Genomic DNA, 18,754 nt, shown 5'->3' with positions numbered 1-18,754 from the left:
TGTAAATGATATTTTTAAATGAAAAATTTAGTAGTTTATTTTTTGAGGAGTGCCTTTCGGTGTGCCAGCACCATTGTGCCTCTGATCAGAGCTTTGCGTAGCCGACCATCCTCTGTTCCTTCTCAACCACTGCTGTCTTCGATCGCAGCTCAGCAGTCACCCTTTCACCTCACTGGAAATTTACATAGTGTAGATAGCTAGATAACTATTACCACACATTTTGTTATATGAGTTAATAGTCATTAGTTCTGCTTACTGCTGTAGGTATAGTTTTGAATCCGCTGCCCACACAGCCATCCTCTGGGGCGGCATCAGAGAGAGGCGCTCCCACCAGATTGAGCCCAAAGGACCGCAATAAGGCTCAAGAGCAAAAAGAGTTGGACAGGCAGTCTGGCAGCGGGATGGCAGGGATAAAAGCATATGGCTCCTGCCTCAGGAAAGGCACCAGCAGAGGCGAAACACAAACTTTTTATGCCAGCGCTGAGCAAAAAATTGCTGGTACTAACAGTGACACATATAGAGCCACGTCCGGAAGTGGCACTGAGCTGCACAAAATACTCGGCGCTGACAACACAAAGAAAGCAGCTGGCACTGAATCTAATCCACTGCAGACACCGCGAGCCTGTCTGGTTCCCATACTGCCCCCTCCTCTACTAGTACAGCAATTTACAACTATGGGGGAACTCACAGTTCCTTTGGTACTGGAAACACCGTTATTTTGCACTGAAAGCACCCTGAATATATCAAGGCATAGTTTCACATCCACACTGGCCACATCAGCGGCCCCAGTATTTAGTGATGAGGATGATGATGTTCCTGCCCCTCCCACATTTACCAAGGCACTCCTTGCCAAAGCCTAACGAACAATGGCAATCACTGCAATGGCTCCCACCACCTATCCCACTGAATCGGCCATGCTGAGACTCTTGGGTAGCAAACAGAACACAACAGATACAGTAGCCATCTCTAGCACTTAAATCGCATGCACCGACAGTACACTCTCCAGATTGATACAGTTCAGAAGCAGAAGGGGAGGACGTAAATATTATGTGCGACAATCACGCACCTCGTTCATCTCCATCTAAGCACATATCATCAGTGCCCCCTGATGATACAATCTTATGCCCTCACCACCAATCTTTGGGGATGATTTTAGATCATTCCAAGAACTTTTGAAAAGAGTTGTGGATACATTAGAAATTTCCCTTCCTGCTATGCCAGAGACGCAACATACTACATGCATCTCCACATATGAAATTAGTGATCCCCATGAACGAGGCTCTCATGGACCCAGCCAAAAATATGAGACAGATGCCTGACATAATATCACCGACCTGCAAGAGGTCAGATCGGAAATACTATGTTGCCCCTAAAGGAGCAGACTTGCTGTTGTCCCACCCAGCCTCAAATTTCTTAGTGTTAGAGGCAGTAAATCAAAGGGGGGAAACAGGCTACCCAAATCATCTCCAATGACAGGGACTGGAAGAGGATGGACACAATGTGGAGAAAAGCATACTCGTCTCTAGCTAAAAATAGCCTTGTTTCAGCTGTCAGGATTCCCAAGAGAAGTCCAATTAACAGTCAAGGATTTATCATTCGAGGGTACCAAGCTCTTCATCTTGTATTCTCTGTAATCCCTTACCTAGAAGATTGTATTGCATCACTGTATTCCCTTACCTAGAAGATTGTCTAGTAATAGGCACCACTGAGCAAGAGACTGTACAAGCTGTCACAATCATCTATTGGACAGCCTTGGATTCCAGATAAACATAGTAAAGTGCACACTGGCCCCAACTCCGACATTAGAATTTATAGAAACGCACTTAGATTGCACAGTGGCCCCAGCCTCTTTACCAGAGCACAGATTTAGAGCCATCAAGGACCTCATATTAATGGTGCAGGCCAGTCCAGTCGTAAGGGCCCAACTCTGCCTACAAATATTAGGGTACATGGCGGTAGCCACATTCATGGTGCCACATGCCCACCTACTCATGAGGTCTCTCCAGGCATGGCTATGCAGAGTGTACCAGCCACACATCCATCATATAAACAACTCACCATGCCAACCAAGATATGGTGGACTTTGCACGGCAAAGTATGTGTAGGGATCCCCTTCCGAAGAACTCCATTATCAGTAACTCTTACTACCAGGGCTCGACAAAGTATGTAATCTACTCGCCCATGGTGAGTAGATTACAACCCAGAAGAGCCGGGTTTGGGCAGTCTGCGCATGCGCAAAACGCCGGATAGCACGGCTGGCGAGCGGGGCTCACTGTGGCTCGGCGAGCCCTGATTACTACAGATGCTTCACTACTGGGCTAGGGTGTACAGCTGGACCATCAAGTGGTACAGGCTCAATGGACCCAGGATGACATCAGGTAACACATCAACCTACTAGAATTCAGGGCAGTATGGAACGCATGTGTACACTTTCTCCCCCAATTCAGAACAAAACAGTTCAAATTCTTACAGACAGTATCACTACAACGTATTATGTCAACCAGCAGGGAGGAGCCAGGTCATACCAACTCTGCCAAGAGGTGGTCCTCTTATGGGAATGGTGCATCCCCCAGAACATACACCTGGTCGCAACTTAGCTCCCTAGCAAGGACAGCACACTAGCAGACAGCCTAAGCAGACAGTTCCCACAAAATCACAAATGGGAAATAAACCTGTCATAGTTGACTTTCCTCTTCAAGAATTGGGGGTTCCCAACAGTGGACCTGTTCGCCATATACAACCTTTATTTCCCCCTACCCCGTCTTCCATGGATGATCCTCAAGATCAAACAGGACAGGGCCAGAGTAATCCTCATAGCCCCCAGACAAACATGTTCACACAACGCAACGGTCAGGTATACCATCTCTATGTACACATGTTGCATCTCCAAGCATGGATGTTATCTGGCTGAACACCATGGAGAAGACTCTCCCGGAACCAGTGGAACACATCCTCACAAATTCCAGGAGACCTACAACAAAGAAAACATACACATAGAAATGGAAGCATTTCACGACCTGATGCTTGACCTACAACTGTGAGGAAACCCGCATACTGTAGTATCTGTGATATTTGTATCTACTAAATCTGCACAACGTAGGCCTCTCCCTGAGCTCTATCAGAGTACATCTTGCCTCCATCTCAGTGCTCCATCCTCCACTTTGAACACACTCGATCTTTACTCACCCAGCTGTCATAAGATTCCTGCAAGGTCTACAAAACATGTTTCTGCCACTTAAAGATTCAACACCAGCATGGGATCTGAACCTCATGCTAAAAGTGCTCCTGGGCAAGCCATTTAGAACTGCTACTTCTACGGGTGAAGTAACTGGAGTTCTTCAAGGTGGTTGTCCCAGTGGCTGCTCCACCACCCTCTCTTCTTCCCCTCGGCTTCAGACTTGGATACATTTGGGTCAGAGAGGAACTGAGAATGGTCAGTTGTGCATGTGGAGTAGCTGCTTCAAATCTCCCATGCTGGCACCCCGTGTGCGCAGCCGACCACAGACACTGCTATCGCAAATCTCCGATCAGAGGCGTGGTGCTGGTGCACCTAAACGTGGAGCACCCATGGGGACAACTGTCTCGAAGAACTCCAGTTTCTTCACCTGGTGAGTAACCTCCCCTTTTTACAAAAAATTAAATCTGACCTGCATAAAATATTATTTAAAAAATAGATTATCCACTCTGACTGGTCTATTGAAGACTTCTCAGGATCCTTTCCAATTCTACAATTTTATATTACCAACAATTTTCTGTTTTCACTTTCATATTTCAGCATTTTGTACTTGAGTAAAAGATTTTCTCAAATCCTAGTTTTTTCTGTTTCTATCATAGTAGTCTTGTGTTAGTTATTTCAGTCTGTTGCTGTGGAAATGATTATCAGACACTGAGCAAAGTCAGAGCGAAGACTAAATACTGACCATTTCAGATTTACTAAACAATTGATAAATGAGACAAATTCTGAGAAACAAGAATAAATTGATATTGCTAAAGATTACTCACTATGAAAACCTCTCTTAATTATCTGGTGAGAATGTTCTGAATGTGCTAATTTTTTAAATTCACCATTGCTGTCAAGAAATGCGAAAATGTAATTTATTCGTGACCTTCCTATATGTTTGATTGGCAACTACAGCAGTGAAAGCAAATATTAGTTGTTATTTTTATAATATTCAGTAATTACAAGAAGGAATTATACATGGAAATGCATGTTGACTTCTATTCCACAAAAAGAATAAAACATAGTTGTTATACTGGAGAGAATAAACCAGTAGGACTAAAATATTATTTCCAGTATTTGAACAGAGAATTGGAAGTAGTGAAGCAATCCAAAATTTGAACTTCATAATTAATTTTAGGTTCATTGAAATTCTGTGTTCAGAATGCAAGTATGGAAAAATTTATTTTTTTCAGTAAGTTTGTGGCTGTGCACTTTCCAGTCTGACTTATGTATACATAAATATCCAGTTTACTTGGAACAATGCATGCACATAATAGTTGTTGGCACATTCCAATACGCTTACAGAAAATTTTTCTGTAATAGTTGCGATGCAGATAACTTGGGGAGATCACATAATAGTTGTTGGCACATTCCAATAGGCTTACAGAAAATCTTTCTGTAATAGTTGCGATGCAGATAATTTGTTTTAATCCGTTGTATTTGTTTTATGCCAACAACAACGATTTTATATAGTATATGCTCTCCCTTTGTTTTGCAGAGCTTTTCGTGGTAAACATATCTCACTGGTGGTTCGTTTTCCAAACCAAGGTCGGCAGGTAGAAGACTTAGATATTTGGTCTCACACAAATGACACAATTGGTTCAGTACGGCGCTGTATTCTGAATCGTATTAAAGCCAACAGTGCACATACAAAAGTAGAACTGTTTATTGGTGGTGAACTGGTAGATCCTGCAGATGATAGGAAGTTAATTGGACAATTAAATCTTAAAGATAAAACGGTGAGTGTTATTACTTTAGTCAATTAGTAAACTATTACTCTATAATTATTGGGGAGCAATGAGAGTAGGAATATCATTATTAGACATGGGAAAGGCAAGTTGGATGAGCTAATATATTTAATTGGATCAACTTCTGTTCTTGAAAGAATCATCGAACACTAGAACTGGAAGGGACCTCGAGAGGACATGGAGTCCAGTCCCCTGTCCTCGTGGCTGGACACAGGACCATCTAGACAATCCCTGATACATGTCGATCTAACCTGCTCTTAAATAACTCCAGAGGCTAAGGAGAACAATTTTCTCCTTCCTTCTTGTGATGCCCTCTTAGATACCTGCAAACCGCTATCATGTCCCCCTCCGTCTTCTCCTTTTCAAACTAAACAAGCCCAATTCTGTCAGTCTTCCTTCATAGGTCATGTTCTCTAGACCTTTAATCAGAGAGAGACAAGTTCTCAAGCTTCCAGAGAGCTCTTCTTCAGAAATGGGTAATTAACAGTTAATTACCCATTATTAACTCAGAATTAAGATTTAATTACAATGAGAGTTATAAATGTAAGCCACAACATAATTATGGTTTATTACAATAATCTGTAACCCACTATTCCCCACACTCCCAGCTTTCCCGCCTACCAATGACTGAAGAGGTGTTAATGAGCCGGTTCGGTGTTAATGAGCCGGTTCACCATGAGTGACCCCTTGAAATGTTTTTCTGCATCTCCTAAACTCTGTTCTGCCTTGTATTTTTAGTTGTGATTCTTGAGGAAGTTTCCTAGACCTGAAAAATAGTTCTGTGTAAGCTTGTAAGGATGTTAAATTTAGATTAATCAAATAGCCGATGTAATTTGCATCAATAAGGATGTCTCTTGATGGCTTATGCTACATTTCAAAGGTGGAAGTACCATGAGAAGTCCGGCCAGCGTGGGACTCAACCAGTCCCCTGCATTTCCTGCTTTTGAAATGTACAGGAGCCCTCCTGTGGCTTTTGTACATTTCAGAAGCAGGGAGTGCAGGGCCAGCGGGGGACTGCTTGAGTCACCTGCTGGCTATGCTTCCCGTGGTGCTTCCGGGGCTCTTGCACATTTCAAATGCAGGAAGTGTGGGGCCAGCAGAGGACTTTTTGAGTCCCAAGCTTGCCGCAGGCTCCCCCCAGTGCTTCTCATTTTCAAATGTAGTAAGAGCCCTGCTCTTGCTACGTTTCAAATGTGGAAGCTCCACCAGTTCCCTGTTGTGCTCCTGTCCCTTCTCCCCGTTGAGCCAGTGCTGGGAGGAACTGGCTTTTAAGCCAGCTCTGCCCAGCACCAGATCCTGCTCCCCCCTTGTTGCCACTCTCTAATTGAGGTAGCAAACAGGCGAGGGAGGTGGGGGGGGGGGGGGGGCGACTAGCTGAGTCACTAGTTGCTCTTGAAAGCATGTCTCTTTCATCAGGGGAAAGCAACAGATATTTAGTCATATGCTAAGATGGTAATATCCTTGGGCAAACACTACTATTGCAGTACTTCATACTTTATATCAAATGATCGATTCCAGCTTAGTGAAATATATTGGTAGCTCACTTATTACAAGAACTTCTAAAGTTTATAGTTTTCATACTTGATACTTTTTAAAAAGTTTAAATTGTCTGCAAATTTATTCTTCAGCTAATCACAGCCAAGCTTACACAAATAAGTTCCAATATGCCTTCAAGTCCTGATAGTTCTTCTGACTCTTCAACTGGCTCTCCTGGTAACCACGGTAATCACTACAGTGATGGTCCAAATCCAGAAGTTGAAAGCTGTTTGCCTGGAGTGGTAAGATTTTTTTAATCAATACAAATACTTAAACAGTTAAAAATGGCATACGGTGAATATCAGCATAAATTATTTCAGTTACTGAAATAAAATGACAAGTTCTTGTTTTTGTTTTAGATCATGTCACTGCATCCTAGATATATCTCATTTCTTTGGCAAGTTGCAGACTTAGGCAGTAGCCTAAATATGCCACCTCTTAGAGATGGAGCACGTGTCCTTATGAAACTTATGCCACCAGGTAAGAACATAATTTTTATCTGTTTTTGAAGTTGTATCTCATGTTTTCTTGAAATGAAATATTTATAATTAAATCCTTTATCCTACTAATTTAGTGTATAGTAGTCATTATACATTGATTTCCTATATTAAAATATGTTAGTAATATAAAGTTAAGTATCTTAAAGTGGATTTGCCTGTGTCTCTTTGAAAATCGGAAAAGTTAAAAACAAAACTATTTTGCAACGCTTACTATTGTATAGGAGGAGTTTCTAAGTTCTGTCAGCAATATAACACAATGAACTTTGAAGAATCTGATTTTGTATATTAATTATAATTCCAGAATCTTTTCTTACTGGATATTCTTTGAACTTTCTCAAACTGATGGGAATTAATTATTAATTCTAGATTTCAATTACTTGGTTTTGAGTAACTATGGCAGTAATGCTTAGAACTTGTGTTTCTATTGCAGATAACACTACGGTAGAGAAACTAAGAGCTATATGCTTAGACCATGCAAAACTTGGGGAAAGCAGCCTTAGCCCATCCCTTGATTCTCTTTTCTTTGGCCCTTCTGCCTCACAAGTGCTATATCTAACAGAGGTTTGTAATGTTTTTCTTTAAAAAAAAAAAAAAAAATTAACCTCACTCAGAGCTTTTTGCTGTATTTTAAAACTGTTTTTGGCATTAAAATTACTTTTTCTGATGTGTTTAAGAACAGGATGAAATTATGGTTTAAATTAAAAAGATCAAAAATGTTTATCAGAGCAGCATAACATGGGAAGCATTCATAGAGGGACACATCAGTGTACCACATAAAATGTACTCCCATGTATTTACATTTTTCAGTGTATGTTTTTTACAAAAATTGTATCATGTATGCTAATATTTATTTAATATGTATTTATTGCAGGTAGTCTATGCCTTGTTAATGCCTGCCAGTGCACCTCTGGGAGAAGATGCCAGTGATTTCCAATACAACTTCTTAAAAAGTGGTGGTTTGCCTCTTGTATTGAGCATGTTGACTAGAAATAATTTCCTGCCAAATGCAGATATGGAAACTCGAAGGGGTGCTTATCTTAATGCTCTAAAAATAGCCAAATTGTTGCTAACAGCAATTGGCTTTGGCCATGTTCGAGCTGTGGCAGAAGCCTGTCAGCCAGTTGTAGAGGGCACAAGTCCCATCTCTCCGGTAATGTAACTTTTTTTTAACCTCTCCCTCTCCCTTTTAATAAATCTTTTATGAAATAGTAATATACACTAATTTACACGCAGGTCTACAAAGCGGCTTTCCTATCATAATACTATTTTTACTTATTTTTCTGTCGCGGATTTATATTTCAACTGTATGATTAATTAAGAACTCATAATACGCACTTCTAAATGTCAGATATATAGTAAAAGGTTTTGCCTCACCAGTTACTAACACCTTCATTGTTGCAAGTTTAGTTCTTTTCTGACTCTGTAAAGTAACAGAATTCCTACGAGAATAGTACTTCCACTACTGTTCCAGCTTGTGTCAATAGGTTTTTGGTGCTGTGACTCTTCATTTATGTGGATCTGTGAGTTCAAATGACTGTCCACATGAATTCCACTCTTGGTATATATGCACCCTGTACTTGCAAGATCAGATTTTTCTAGCAAAATGTGCCCAGTGGGGCTCTGGTTGCATCCTGATGTCCTTCATGTACCCAATCCAAAGGCATAAATGGCACAGTGGGTTCAATCATCCCTCAGTTCCTTCTTACCACCTGGGGCAGCAGGACTGAATCCCAATCTGCACATTGTGATCTCTTGTTACACTTGTTAATAGTAGTTAATATAGTTAATGTATTTAATATGGTTGGTTTTGTTTGTATTTATACCCCCTGGCAAAAAAATTGTGTGAAGGGAAAACACCTGGTACAAGGATCCTTGCCTGTATGGATAGAATGATATGACTGGGTTGCCTGCAGTAGCAGGAGATAAGGCTCATTGGCCCTGGAGGTCCCTTTCAGTCCACCCATTAGATTGGTGGAGGATAGATTGGTGGAGGAACCTGTGAAATATCTTTCTTTGCATAGTTACCTATTAAGATATTGGTGGTGGGTTGCATACGGTGTTCCTCCTAAGCTGCTGGACAGCAAAGCTTCACAAGTGATTAATCATCCCCTGCCCCCTCCGGTCAGTCAGCTCCATGAATGAAGCCCTGAGCATCTGATTGGTTGAGGAACCTGGACAATAACTTTCTCTGTCCCACCCAATCTAAGGGATGAATTGAAAGGGACCTCTGGGGTCACTGAGCCTTATCTCCTGCTACTGCAGGCAATCCAATCATATAATTCTCACCATAGAGGGAACATTGGTCGCATATGGATAGGGAACTCATCTTTACCACTTTCAGACAAAAGGACATTGAGTCTCATCAGGAAGCCCAGCTTCACATAAATACCTTGACACTCAGAGCCATGCCTCTTCATGCATGGAATTTCTATTCTTGTTACCCAAGTGATAATGGACCATGCATTCTTCTTCTAGAGATGTCCCCATGGGTGCTCCATGTTAGGTCAGTGCGCTGCTGCCAAGCCATTGATCGGAGATTTTAGAGCAATGTCCCTGGGGCCCTGCATGCGCACACCTGTAGCCACACGCTTCTAGGTGGCAGGCATCACACATGCACAAGTTCCCTCTCCTCCATTTCTTTCACTTCCGCCTTTAGCTGGAAGCGGAGCTCAGCATTGCTCCTCCATATCTCGTTTGCGTTTTTAGATACTAATTCCTTTTTAAGACCAAGGTTTTTTTCTCAGTCAGTTGTTGGTTGTTTAGTCTAGTTTTTTTTAAAAAAAAAAATAGACTAGAATAGGGTTTTTTCTCCCAGTTTACCCCCTTCCTGTAGTTAAGCACCGTGCCTGGCTCACCGGGTTTTAAGTGCTGTTCTACCTCAAAGACCTTATCCCCCTCTCAGACGGCCATGCACAATGTGTTCACTGACTCAGAGAGGAACATTTCTCAAAAATGCCCGCATTGTGCAACTGAAATCACGGGCGATGGGAGAGAGACCTGCATCTCAAGTTAATTCTACTTGAAAATTCTCTCAGGCCTGCCTTAGACCTGGGTCAACAGCACAAGAAGCAGAAACAATGCGGAGCCTGAAAGCCTGCCAAAAAGCGAGTTTCATCCTTACCTCAGGAGAGACTGTCACCGAAGTGGCCATCTCCCTCACAGCCGGTGCCAAGAGTGCTGGTGGCACCACGCTTAAGCACCTACAATGCTCCTGGTGTCTCAGGAGCCGCTAGCACAGCTAGAAAAGCAGGATGCTCAAACCCCCACTCTGAGGTATCCAGCTTTAAGTTGCCACCCTCATCACCTGTGATAGCATCCGGCACTGAAATAACCTTGTCGACACAGCATGACAGTGTGTGGCATCTGCTATACCACCCAGCACCAACACCTCTGCCATAGAGGTGCCTAGCATGTTTCTAGTCCGCTTGACACCGATGCCTCAAATAATACAATGCCTCAGATAGCACCAGTGTTTCCTACTACAGCACTGTCAACGCCAGCTCAGCAATATATGTAACATAGAGACTTACTAGTTTCTTCCACGTTCAATTCACAATTTCTCAGTTCGGATCATTTCGTGCTATGTTAATATCACAAATGACATTATCTCAAGAAAGCTTTTCATCCGAATCTGATGACCTTTATGTGGGATTTTTCCAGAAAACTCCACGCACACAGATCAATCTATTTATGCTTCCAGATCGTACTCTAAATATGGGAACATGCCTCCATGGTATGGCAGTCCCTGGGCACCTGCACCTATGCCATACCTGCATTGGCAATATTTGAACAACTGGCAACTTCACCAAAAACACCACCCTGGCTGAAAACAACATCCAGTGCAATATTTCCCTTCACCACACTTCCCACCTATGTATCAAGCAGAGCAAGGGGACCCGCCTAGCCGAGTTGCGGACGTACTTCTGGAGTCAAATGAGCCCACCTCAGCAAAGGAAGCATCTGAACCTCCACCTTCAACTACCTCAGATGACGTTGCACATTTTCAAGACCTTTTCAAATATGTGGCTGCTGAATTAAACGTTCCCCTCCAGGAGGTAGTGAAAAACCAACATGAATTAACAGATGTATTGCACTCAGTAACACCTTCTAAAATAGCACTGCCAATTAATCCAGCAATAATGGAACCTGCAAAGATGATGTGACAAACTTCTGCTTCAAACAGTTCTACCGCTAAGAGAACAGACAAGAAGTATTACGTTCCACCCAAAGGCTTTGAGTTTCTTTCCACTCACCCAGTACCTAACACTCTCATGGTGTAAGCTGCACAGCAGAAAACCAAGCAGCAACAATTCCAGTCCACCCCGTTGGACCATGATAGCAAAAGACTTAATTTATTTGCACATAAAGTTTACACATCTTCCACCTTACAATTTTGTTTTTCCATTTGTGCTGCTTTATTATGTAAATATGACTACAGAAATGACACCAAACTCAATGACTTTATTATGGACATTCCTGAGGAAAAGACAGCAGTTGAAAGCGCTGATATCAGAGGGTCACATGATTGCCAGAGCAGTCTTGCAGGCTGCATTAGATGATGCTGATATGACTGCATGATTTGCAGCAACAGCAGTAGACATGAGAGAGGCTTCATAGTTTAACTCCACTCCCTTTCCTAGAGAAATCCAGCCTAATGTGGAAGATCTTCCATTTGATGGCCAGAAGCTGTTTGCAGCCAGTACAAATGAAATTGTTCATTCAATGAAGGATTCCAGAGCAATGCTTTACTCTCTAGGGATCCACAAGGAGACAATACAAGTATCAGACCTACCCTAGACCCCGATCTCCTCCGTATAGTCAACATTACAACAGACAAGACCAAGATCAACAGAATAGAGAAAAAGGCAGAAACCAACGACAATGCCCTCCCTCTACCAACTCGCAACAGTTGCAGCAATTCAATAAGCAAATTTGAAGAACAGGTCGAGGGTTGTGAGAGCCTCTGACCTATTCCAAGGCTAACTTCTCAAGTTAAACTTTTTTACCACCGCCTGCTACCATTTTTTAACAACTGGCAGTGTATATAACCTCTGACAGATGGGTCCTCCAGATAATTGAGAGAGACTATCTTATTCCCTTCGTGTCTTCATCCCCTTTCTATTCGTATCCCAGTTCCTCCTCAGGGACCACTCTCACAAGAATGTTTCAGTAACAGATAGAACACCTTTTGCACATAGTGATGATTGAACCAGCCACTGCTCAATTCAGGGGGAAAGGTTTTTACTCGCATTACTTCCTTCGCAGAAAAACTGTTGGAAGGTTGGAGACCCATCTTTAGACCTGCAAGCACTCAACAAATTTGTTCAGAAACAGAAATTCAAGATGCTTCTGCATGTGCTTCACATTACCTGACATAGTTTTGCAAGTATGGTTCATATCTTCTACTCAGAACCAACATTATTGCATCTGAATTTGACATTGGTGTCACCCCTGCTGGTATGCTGTCTGGTTCTGGAGTTTATGGTTTTTAAGAAGGATGTTAATCATTTGGAGAGGGTTCAGGAAAAAGCCATGAGAATGGAAAGCAAGTATTTGATAACAGATTTTGATAAATGTATAACAGAATCCACTGGCTGGAAGCTGAAACTAGACAAATTTAGACTGGCAATAAGGGTGCCAATTTTTAAAAGTAATTGTTAACCATTGGAACAACTTACAAAGGTTCTTCAGCTATATAAGAGCATGTTATGATCAGCTTTAGTCTACCTGGCAGGTTAGATCTACTTAGTAGAGCTTAGTCAGTCTCTGATGCCTGTTTGAAGATGTTTCATATTTCTAAATCCATAGGACAGCTATATGAAGTTTGGTTCACAACTTTACAAAACACGTTCTTTCACACGGACTTCAAAATAGGATACTTACTTTGGTGTGGCTGTCTTGCAGTCATTGTTTAATTAAACTTTTATTTCCAATTTCCATGCAAATATATAACTGCTTTTTGTGGACTAGGTCCAGAGGTCCCATGCTGGAGACCATGTGTCTGTCTCACCTTGCCCCAGAAAAGAGGAGAAGTCCTCCGGTCAGGGTAAACTGACTGCAAAGAAGCAACCAATGAGAGAGGCTGTTGGAGTGTCCAGTGAGGGGCCAGAAGAGCTCTTTAAAAAGGAAAAGTAGAGTAATCAGTTACTACCTGGGTCTTTAAGAGGGAGACCGGGTGTTTGCGGGCTGGAAGAGCAGGAGGATGTTGGAGAGGTCAGTGCAGGCAGGCTGAGCCCAGGAAATTGAGCCCAGAACTTACCCAGACCAGGCAAGGTTAGTATGGTAGCCCTCCTAATTTCTTGAAGACAGTTCAGGTGAAGGCTGCCAAAAGTACATGAACCAAGGTTACCAAAAGGCGCCCCTGTTGCAATTTTCAAGAAGGCACTATCTTTGGGGAGTAATCCTTGGTGCTAAGGCCCCACACTTAGGGCCATGAGAAAGAACTAGTCTGTATTTCGCCAAAAGGGAGACAGTTTGTGTCATTCAGCCGGACATTTGAGTTGCTCAAGACCTGTCAAATAGCGGTCAGTTGGGGTGGGAGAGTGGAAAGGGAAGCTTGTAAGAGGTGGATGCCACCCCATTGTATGAAATGAAAGAAAAGCAGGCTCACACTCAACCAGAATGGGAGTGCTTGTGAGAGGTCGGTGCTGACCTGTGATGGTGGGAGAGATTGCAGGCAAATATCAGATGGAAAGGCAGGTAGGTAGGTGCACTGATGTGTTACTTTACCAGTGTTGTTACATTCATCAGAATGTTATCCATATGGACAATTACTTTACAAAAAAATGTGGACAACACATTTTGAAGAGAAGTTACTGTAAACAAGGATTCTGTTATCCATCCTCCTGCTTCTATGTAGTCCTGCTTCTTTTGGATTCAGTGTTGGTAAAGAAAAATGGGTGGTTGGCTACTCTTCATTTTATGTAAGGATACTGCTCATAAGAAAAACCTCATCTCCAAATTCTTGCATGTACACAAAATCTGAAATTCATGTGGACAGCACATTTAAAAAAACACAGTTACTGTAAAGTAAGTAATCATTCTTTTGCTTTAGTCTTCAAAGTTGTTTTTAAAATGATTCATGGGTTTTTCATGTATTTTCCCAGCTTACTTTAGCGTATTGAAAACATGAAGGTTTGGGGGCGGGTGCCTCGGGCAATATTTTAGCAAACGCGCTCTCTCTCTCTCTCTCTCAGTTTGCAGCACTGTTTTTTCAGAGAGAGTGTTCAATCCTTTGGCACAGTGCCATTTGCCTTCAGGTGTCTGTGCTGCTTTAGTGCAGAGCACCCTACACATTTTGATAATTCAGCCTGCCAAAACACAGTATCAATAGTGTTTCGAGACTCTGTCTCTTGATATGAAGTTGTTCTTCAGAGGAATTTGTAATGTTTCTTGTTGCTTGATTTTGCAAGCCATTCTTTGTAGGGGTTTCAAAGGACCCTTCCCTCTCCTTGTGTGGGACAAACAATCAGTTTTAAATGTATGCACTATGATCATAAGATGTCTGACAGATAACAATTATCTGTGTCTGAGAAAAGAGAGGCTGCTGGTGCTAAGATGGCATTCAGATTAAGAAAAAAGTTCCTGAACTCATTCCTGACCTTCATTAGAGGTTGTAATTGCTTCAAACCTTACGCCCTCCAAGTATAAAACACCCGAGTCCCCGTATTTGGTGTTGAGATTGTGGTGTTCTGTCTGCAAAGGTACTAATCTGGCAGATGGATAACTGCAACACACCACTTCCTTACTCCAAAGCTAGTTTCTCTTGAACCTTCTTGGTTAGATGATGATTAAATTAACGAGTTAATCGCTCTCTTCAGAATACTCAGCTATTCAAAGGGTGTCTCAGAGGATTGTTCATTTTAGATGTTATGGCATCCTATGCTTATAATAGAGATTTGTGTTAACAGTGCCCAAGTTGGTCACGCACACTCTATTGCGGTCTTAGACTGTTCCAGGCACTTACACGGTGCTGCATGACCAACTGTCCCTTAGTTCCTCTCTGCTGTTCCTTCTCATCTGTTTTCTTGGCAAAGCCCACATTGCTCAAAAATGTCCACATTGCTGGCAACTCACAGCTAGAGCAAGAAAAGCTAGGGTGGTTCTTTGAGTACTTTCTCATGTCCATCCAATATAGATCTGTGTACTTGTCACAAGCATTGGCACCAGAGCATTTTCCCTCAGCAGTATCCATGGAGGACTGGGTCTAATGCCCTCTGGAGTGGCGCATCCATGCTGTGCTATATAGGGCATCTGGGTCCCCTCCCTCCTAAGATTTTTCTTCCTGCCAGTGATGGTGTTTGGAACAGCGGCGAGGAGTCCTGTGGCATCTTATAGGCTAACTTCAGTTAGTCTATAAGGTGCTACAGGACTCCTCGCCGCTTTTGCAGATTCAGACTAACATGGCTCTGGTGTTTGGAACAGTATGCTCCAGTCTTAGCTGTAGCTTTTGTTAATTTCTTAATTCAGTTTGTAAATAGCTTCCTTTAGTTTAGATAAGTTTAAATAGTTAAATTAGCCATTTGTCAGTCCCCTATAGGATCAGACTGTACAAGGCCCTGACTGTCAGAAGTTTGAGCTCCATTTGCTCCCACCAAAATGACCCTATTCTTGACAAATCTTAGCTCAAGGGCATCCAAAGTCTTCCTGTAGAAGGCAGGGCTGTCAATCCCAGTACACCTCCCAAGTTCCTCTAGCTAGGCCAAACTTTCTGGCAAGTGCACTTTTTGAGGGTGCGTCCAAGGGCGACAGTGACCACACCGGATCCTCCATGTTTATGCGCTTCCCATATCCATCCCTTCCTCCCAGCCTGAAGAGAGATCACCATGAACTGTTGGGTCCTAACCACCATACAACATGGCTACATGTTCCAGCTGTCCGCTACCCCCTTTCCACCCACCCTCCTTGTCTCTTTTCAGGGACCATTTTCATGAGTACTTTGTTGAGCAAGAGGTTATGGGGTTGCTCTGAATGGGAGCAGTGAAAAGGGTACCTGCCTGGTTCCAGTGCTGGGGTTTTTACTCCTGATATTATTTAATCCCCAAAGCAAGAGGGGGTCTCAGGCCCATTCTGGATATGCAAGGCTTGAATTGTTACCTGATTAATCTTAAGTTTCATATGGTCTCCCTGGTGTTAATTATTCCCGATCTGGATCCAGAAGACTGGTATGTCACCCTTGATCTCAAAGATGCATATTTTCACATCATGATCTTTGAGGGACAAAGGTGATTTCTGTGATTCAAGGTAGGTCAGAACCATTACCAGTTTGCAATGCTTCCCTTTGGCCTATCCATGGCTCCCATGCTGTTCACGAAGTGTATGTCTGGTGGTGGCTTACCTGAGGGGTCGAAGGGTCCAGGTCTGTCCCTACCTAAATGGCTGGCTGGTTAAAGATCATACCAAAATAAATGCAGTAGATGCAGTACTCGACTCCACTACAGCCAGAGCATCCCTTCCCTGAGACAAGTTTGATGCATTACTGGCCCTGATTCAGCAGCTATCCTTTGTGGTTCTGTACTGGCAGCTTGTAGAACTCTCTCTCATGTGCTTTCAGTCATACTGACCTTGGCACCAAAGCTCACTGTTTCGCAACAATTCCTGAGACATGTTAGTCCTGCTAGTCTCCTTAACACCAGAATCTCCACTAGTGTGTACCAAGAGCACTACTGACCTACTTGACTAGTCCATCTAGTTTTGCTCTCTGACTTTGTAGTGATGATACATATCATTCTGTCAACTTTGTTTTTATCCCCTCACCCAAACGTGGACCCTCTCATGTACTAGAGCACCACTCATCTGCAGAGGCACATGCCTGGTATGGGCTAGGGATGTAATAGTGTAACTGATTAACTGATAAGCAAAAGCTTATAGTTTAATGCTATAGACTACACGCTTAACACCCTCCCCCTCATGGGCAGTAATTTTTTTAGCAGGCTGGCCAGCAGCCCGACTCAGTCCTGGTTCATGCCAGTTCTAGGACTTACCCCCACTGCATCTCTGCATTTAAAATGTATTAGGCAGCCTGGCTCAGTTCCAGCTCATTCTAGGTCCAGGAGCTCAGCCTCTCCCTCCCACCCGGACAGGAGCTACTGCCCCCTGTAGCAGAGGCAGCAGCATGGGGCAACAGGTAGCAGGCCCAGGAGGGGAGTTAGTTTTTTTTAAATTGGCTCCTACCAGCAGCAGCGCAGAGTGGCAAGGGGCTCGTGGGGAGTGGGGCCAGAGCTCACTGGCTGCCAGCCCCACCCTCAGACTATAGAATAATTGAGTAATCAATAAGAATTCATGAGGTTAATCAACTATTCAATTAACTGATATTTAACATTCAGAGTATGAGCAACAATATGAACTTTTCTCCTCCCTCCTCCTCCTCATCCTTCTCATTGAATAGTCCTACGAGGATCCATGGGTGATGTATAAGGCCCAACATTGTGGGCCCACTAGCCCACCAAGATTGAGAGCTACACAATCTCCATCACCACCCATCTCTGCACCCTCAGAAACACAAGAGGAAGTGACTGGACATCAGCCCAGGAATCAACTGCAGACCTCTCATCTTTATCACTAGACTGTTATATGCCTTCCCTCCTATTCCTCTCATTCCCAGAATCCTCCAGAAAATACAGGCAGATGGGACCTGAGTAATTCTAATAGCCCCAGCGTGGCCTCAACAGACATGGTCCCCATGTCTTTATCAGCTGTGTCTATGACTTCCCTGCCCACTTACGAACTGCCTGGACCTTCTGTCCCAGAACAAGGGCTCAGTACTTCATCCCCAACCACAGACACTACACCTGATGGCATGGTACCTATCTGGTTCTTAGGAGCAGTGCAACAATGCTCCCAAGAAGTGAAAAATATCCTAATGCATAGCAGGAGACAAACGATATGCAAGATTTATCTGTACAAATGGCAACTGTTTACATAGTGGAGCACACACAGGGGAGTCCAGCCCTTTAGGGTGTCACTCCACCTGATACTGGAATACATTGTGCACCGGAAACAACAAAATTTATTGCTCTCATCACTCCAAGTGCACATGACCACCATTACAGCCTTCCACCCTCCCATTGATGGGTTCTCCATGTTTTCCCACCCCATCTCTAAAAGATTCTGGAATGGCCAACAAAACCTTCACCCACTGCGTACACCCATACCCCCCACTTGGGACTTAGAATTGGTCTTCCACTCACTCACAAAACCACTCTTCAAACCAGTGGCAACTTCATCACTTACCTTCCTCACCATGAAAACTCTGTTCCTGCTGGCAATCACGTCTGCAAGAAGGATTAGCAAACTTGCAGTGCTCACGGCTTCGCCTCCATACATGACCTTTCACAGGCATAAAGTTATTCTACAGCCTCATCTGTCTTTAACTAAAGTTGGTTCTGAATTCCATATCAACGTTAGTCCTACCCACCTTCTACCCAAAACCACACCACTCCAGGGAAGAAGCCATATTATACACTTTATACATTAGAAGGGCAATTGCCTTCTATCTTGATAGGACTCAACCCTTTGACTATCCTAGCGATTGCTGGTATCCTTGGCTGAAAGGTCCAAGGGAAAACAACTGTTGTCTCAGCGCATATCAAAGCTGATAACATCATGCACTACTACTACACCTGCTACGTGCTCCAGAATAGGGCATTACCAATTACTTCAAAGGCCCATTCCACCAGAGCAATGGCAAAATCAGCTGCTTTCCTCAAGGGGGGGGGGGTCTCACTCTAGGAAATACTCAGGTCCAGTCA

At 43.1% G+C, this 18,754-nt stretch overlaps 1 protein-coding gene across 5 annotated transcripts in view; it reads left to right on the top strand.

Moving 5' to 3' along the window:
- USP9X (ubiquitin specific peptidase 9 X-linked) overlaps window positions 1-18,754 on the top strand; it is a 292,101-nt gene that overhangs the window by 173,947 nt on the left and 99,400 nt on the right. For all 5 annotated transcript variants that reach the window (XM_089774470.1, XM_089774474.1, XM_089774477.1 and 2 more), the window contains 5 exons: window positions 4,719-4,959; window positions 6,597-6,746; window positions 6,864-6,984; window positions 7,435-7,565; window positions 7,876-8,154. In XM_089774470.1, coding sequence (XP_089630596.1) covers window positions 4,719-4,959; window positions 6,597-6,746; window positions 6,864-6,984; window positions 7,435-7,565; window positions 7,876-8,154 — 922 coding nt within the window. The remainder of the gene's footprint in view (window positions 1-4,718; window positions 4,960-6,596; window positions 6,747-6,863; window positions 6,985-7,434; window positions 7,566-7,875; window positions 8,155-18,754) is intronic.

The sequence above is a fragment of the Pelodiscus sinensis genome, chromosome 1 (genome assembly GCF_052426305.1).
Source record: "Pelodiscus sinensis isolate ZL-2025 chromosome 1, ASM5242630v1, whole genome shotgun sequence".
NCBI lineage: Eukaryota > Metazoa > Chordata > Testudines > Trionychidae > Pelodiscus > Pelodiscus sinensis.
Note: the sequence above shows the minus strand (reverse complement) of the source record. Positions and strands in the feature narration are given on the sequence as shown.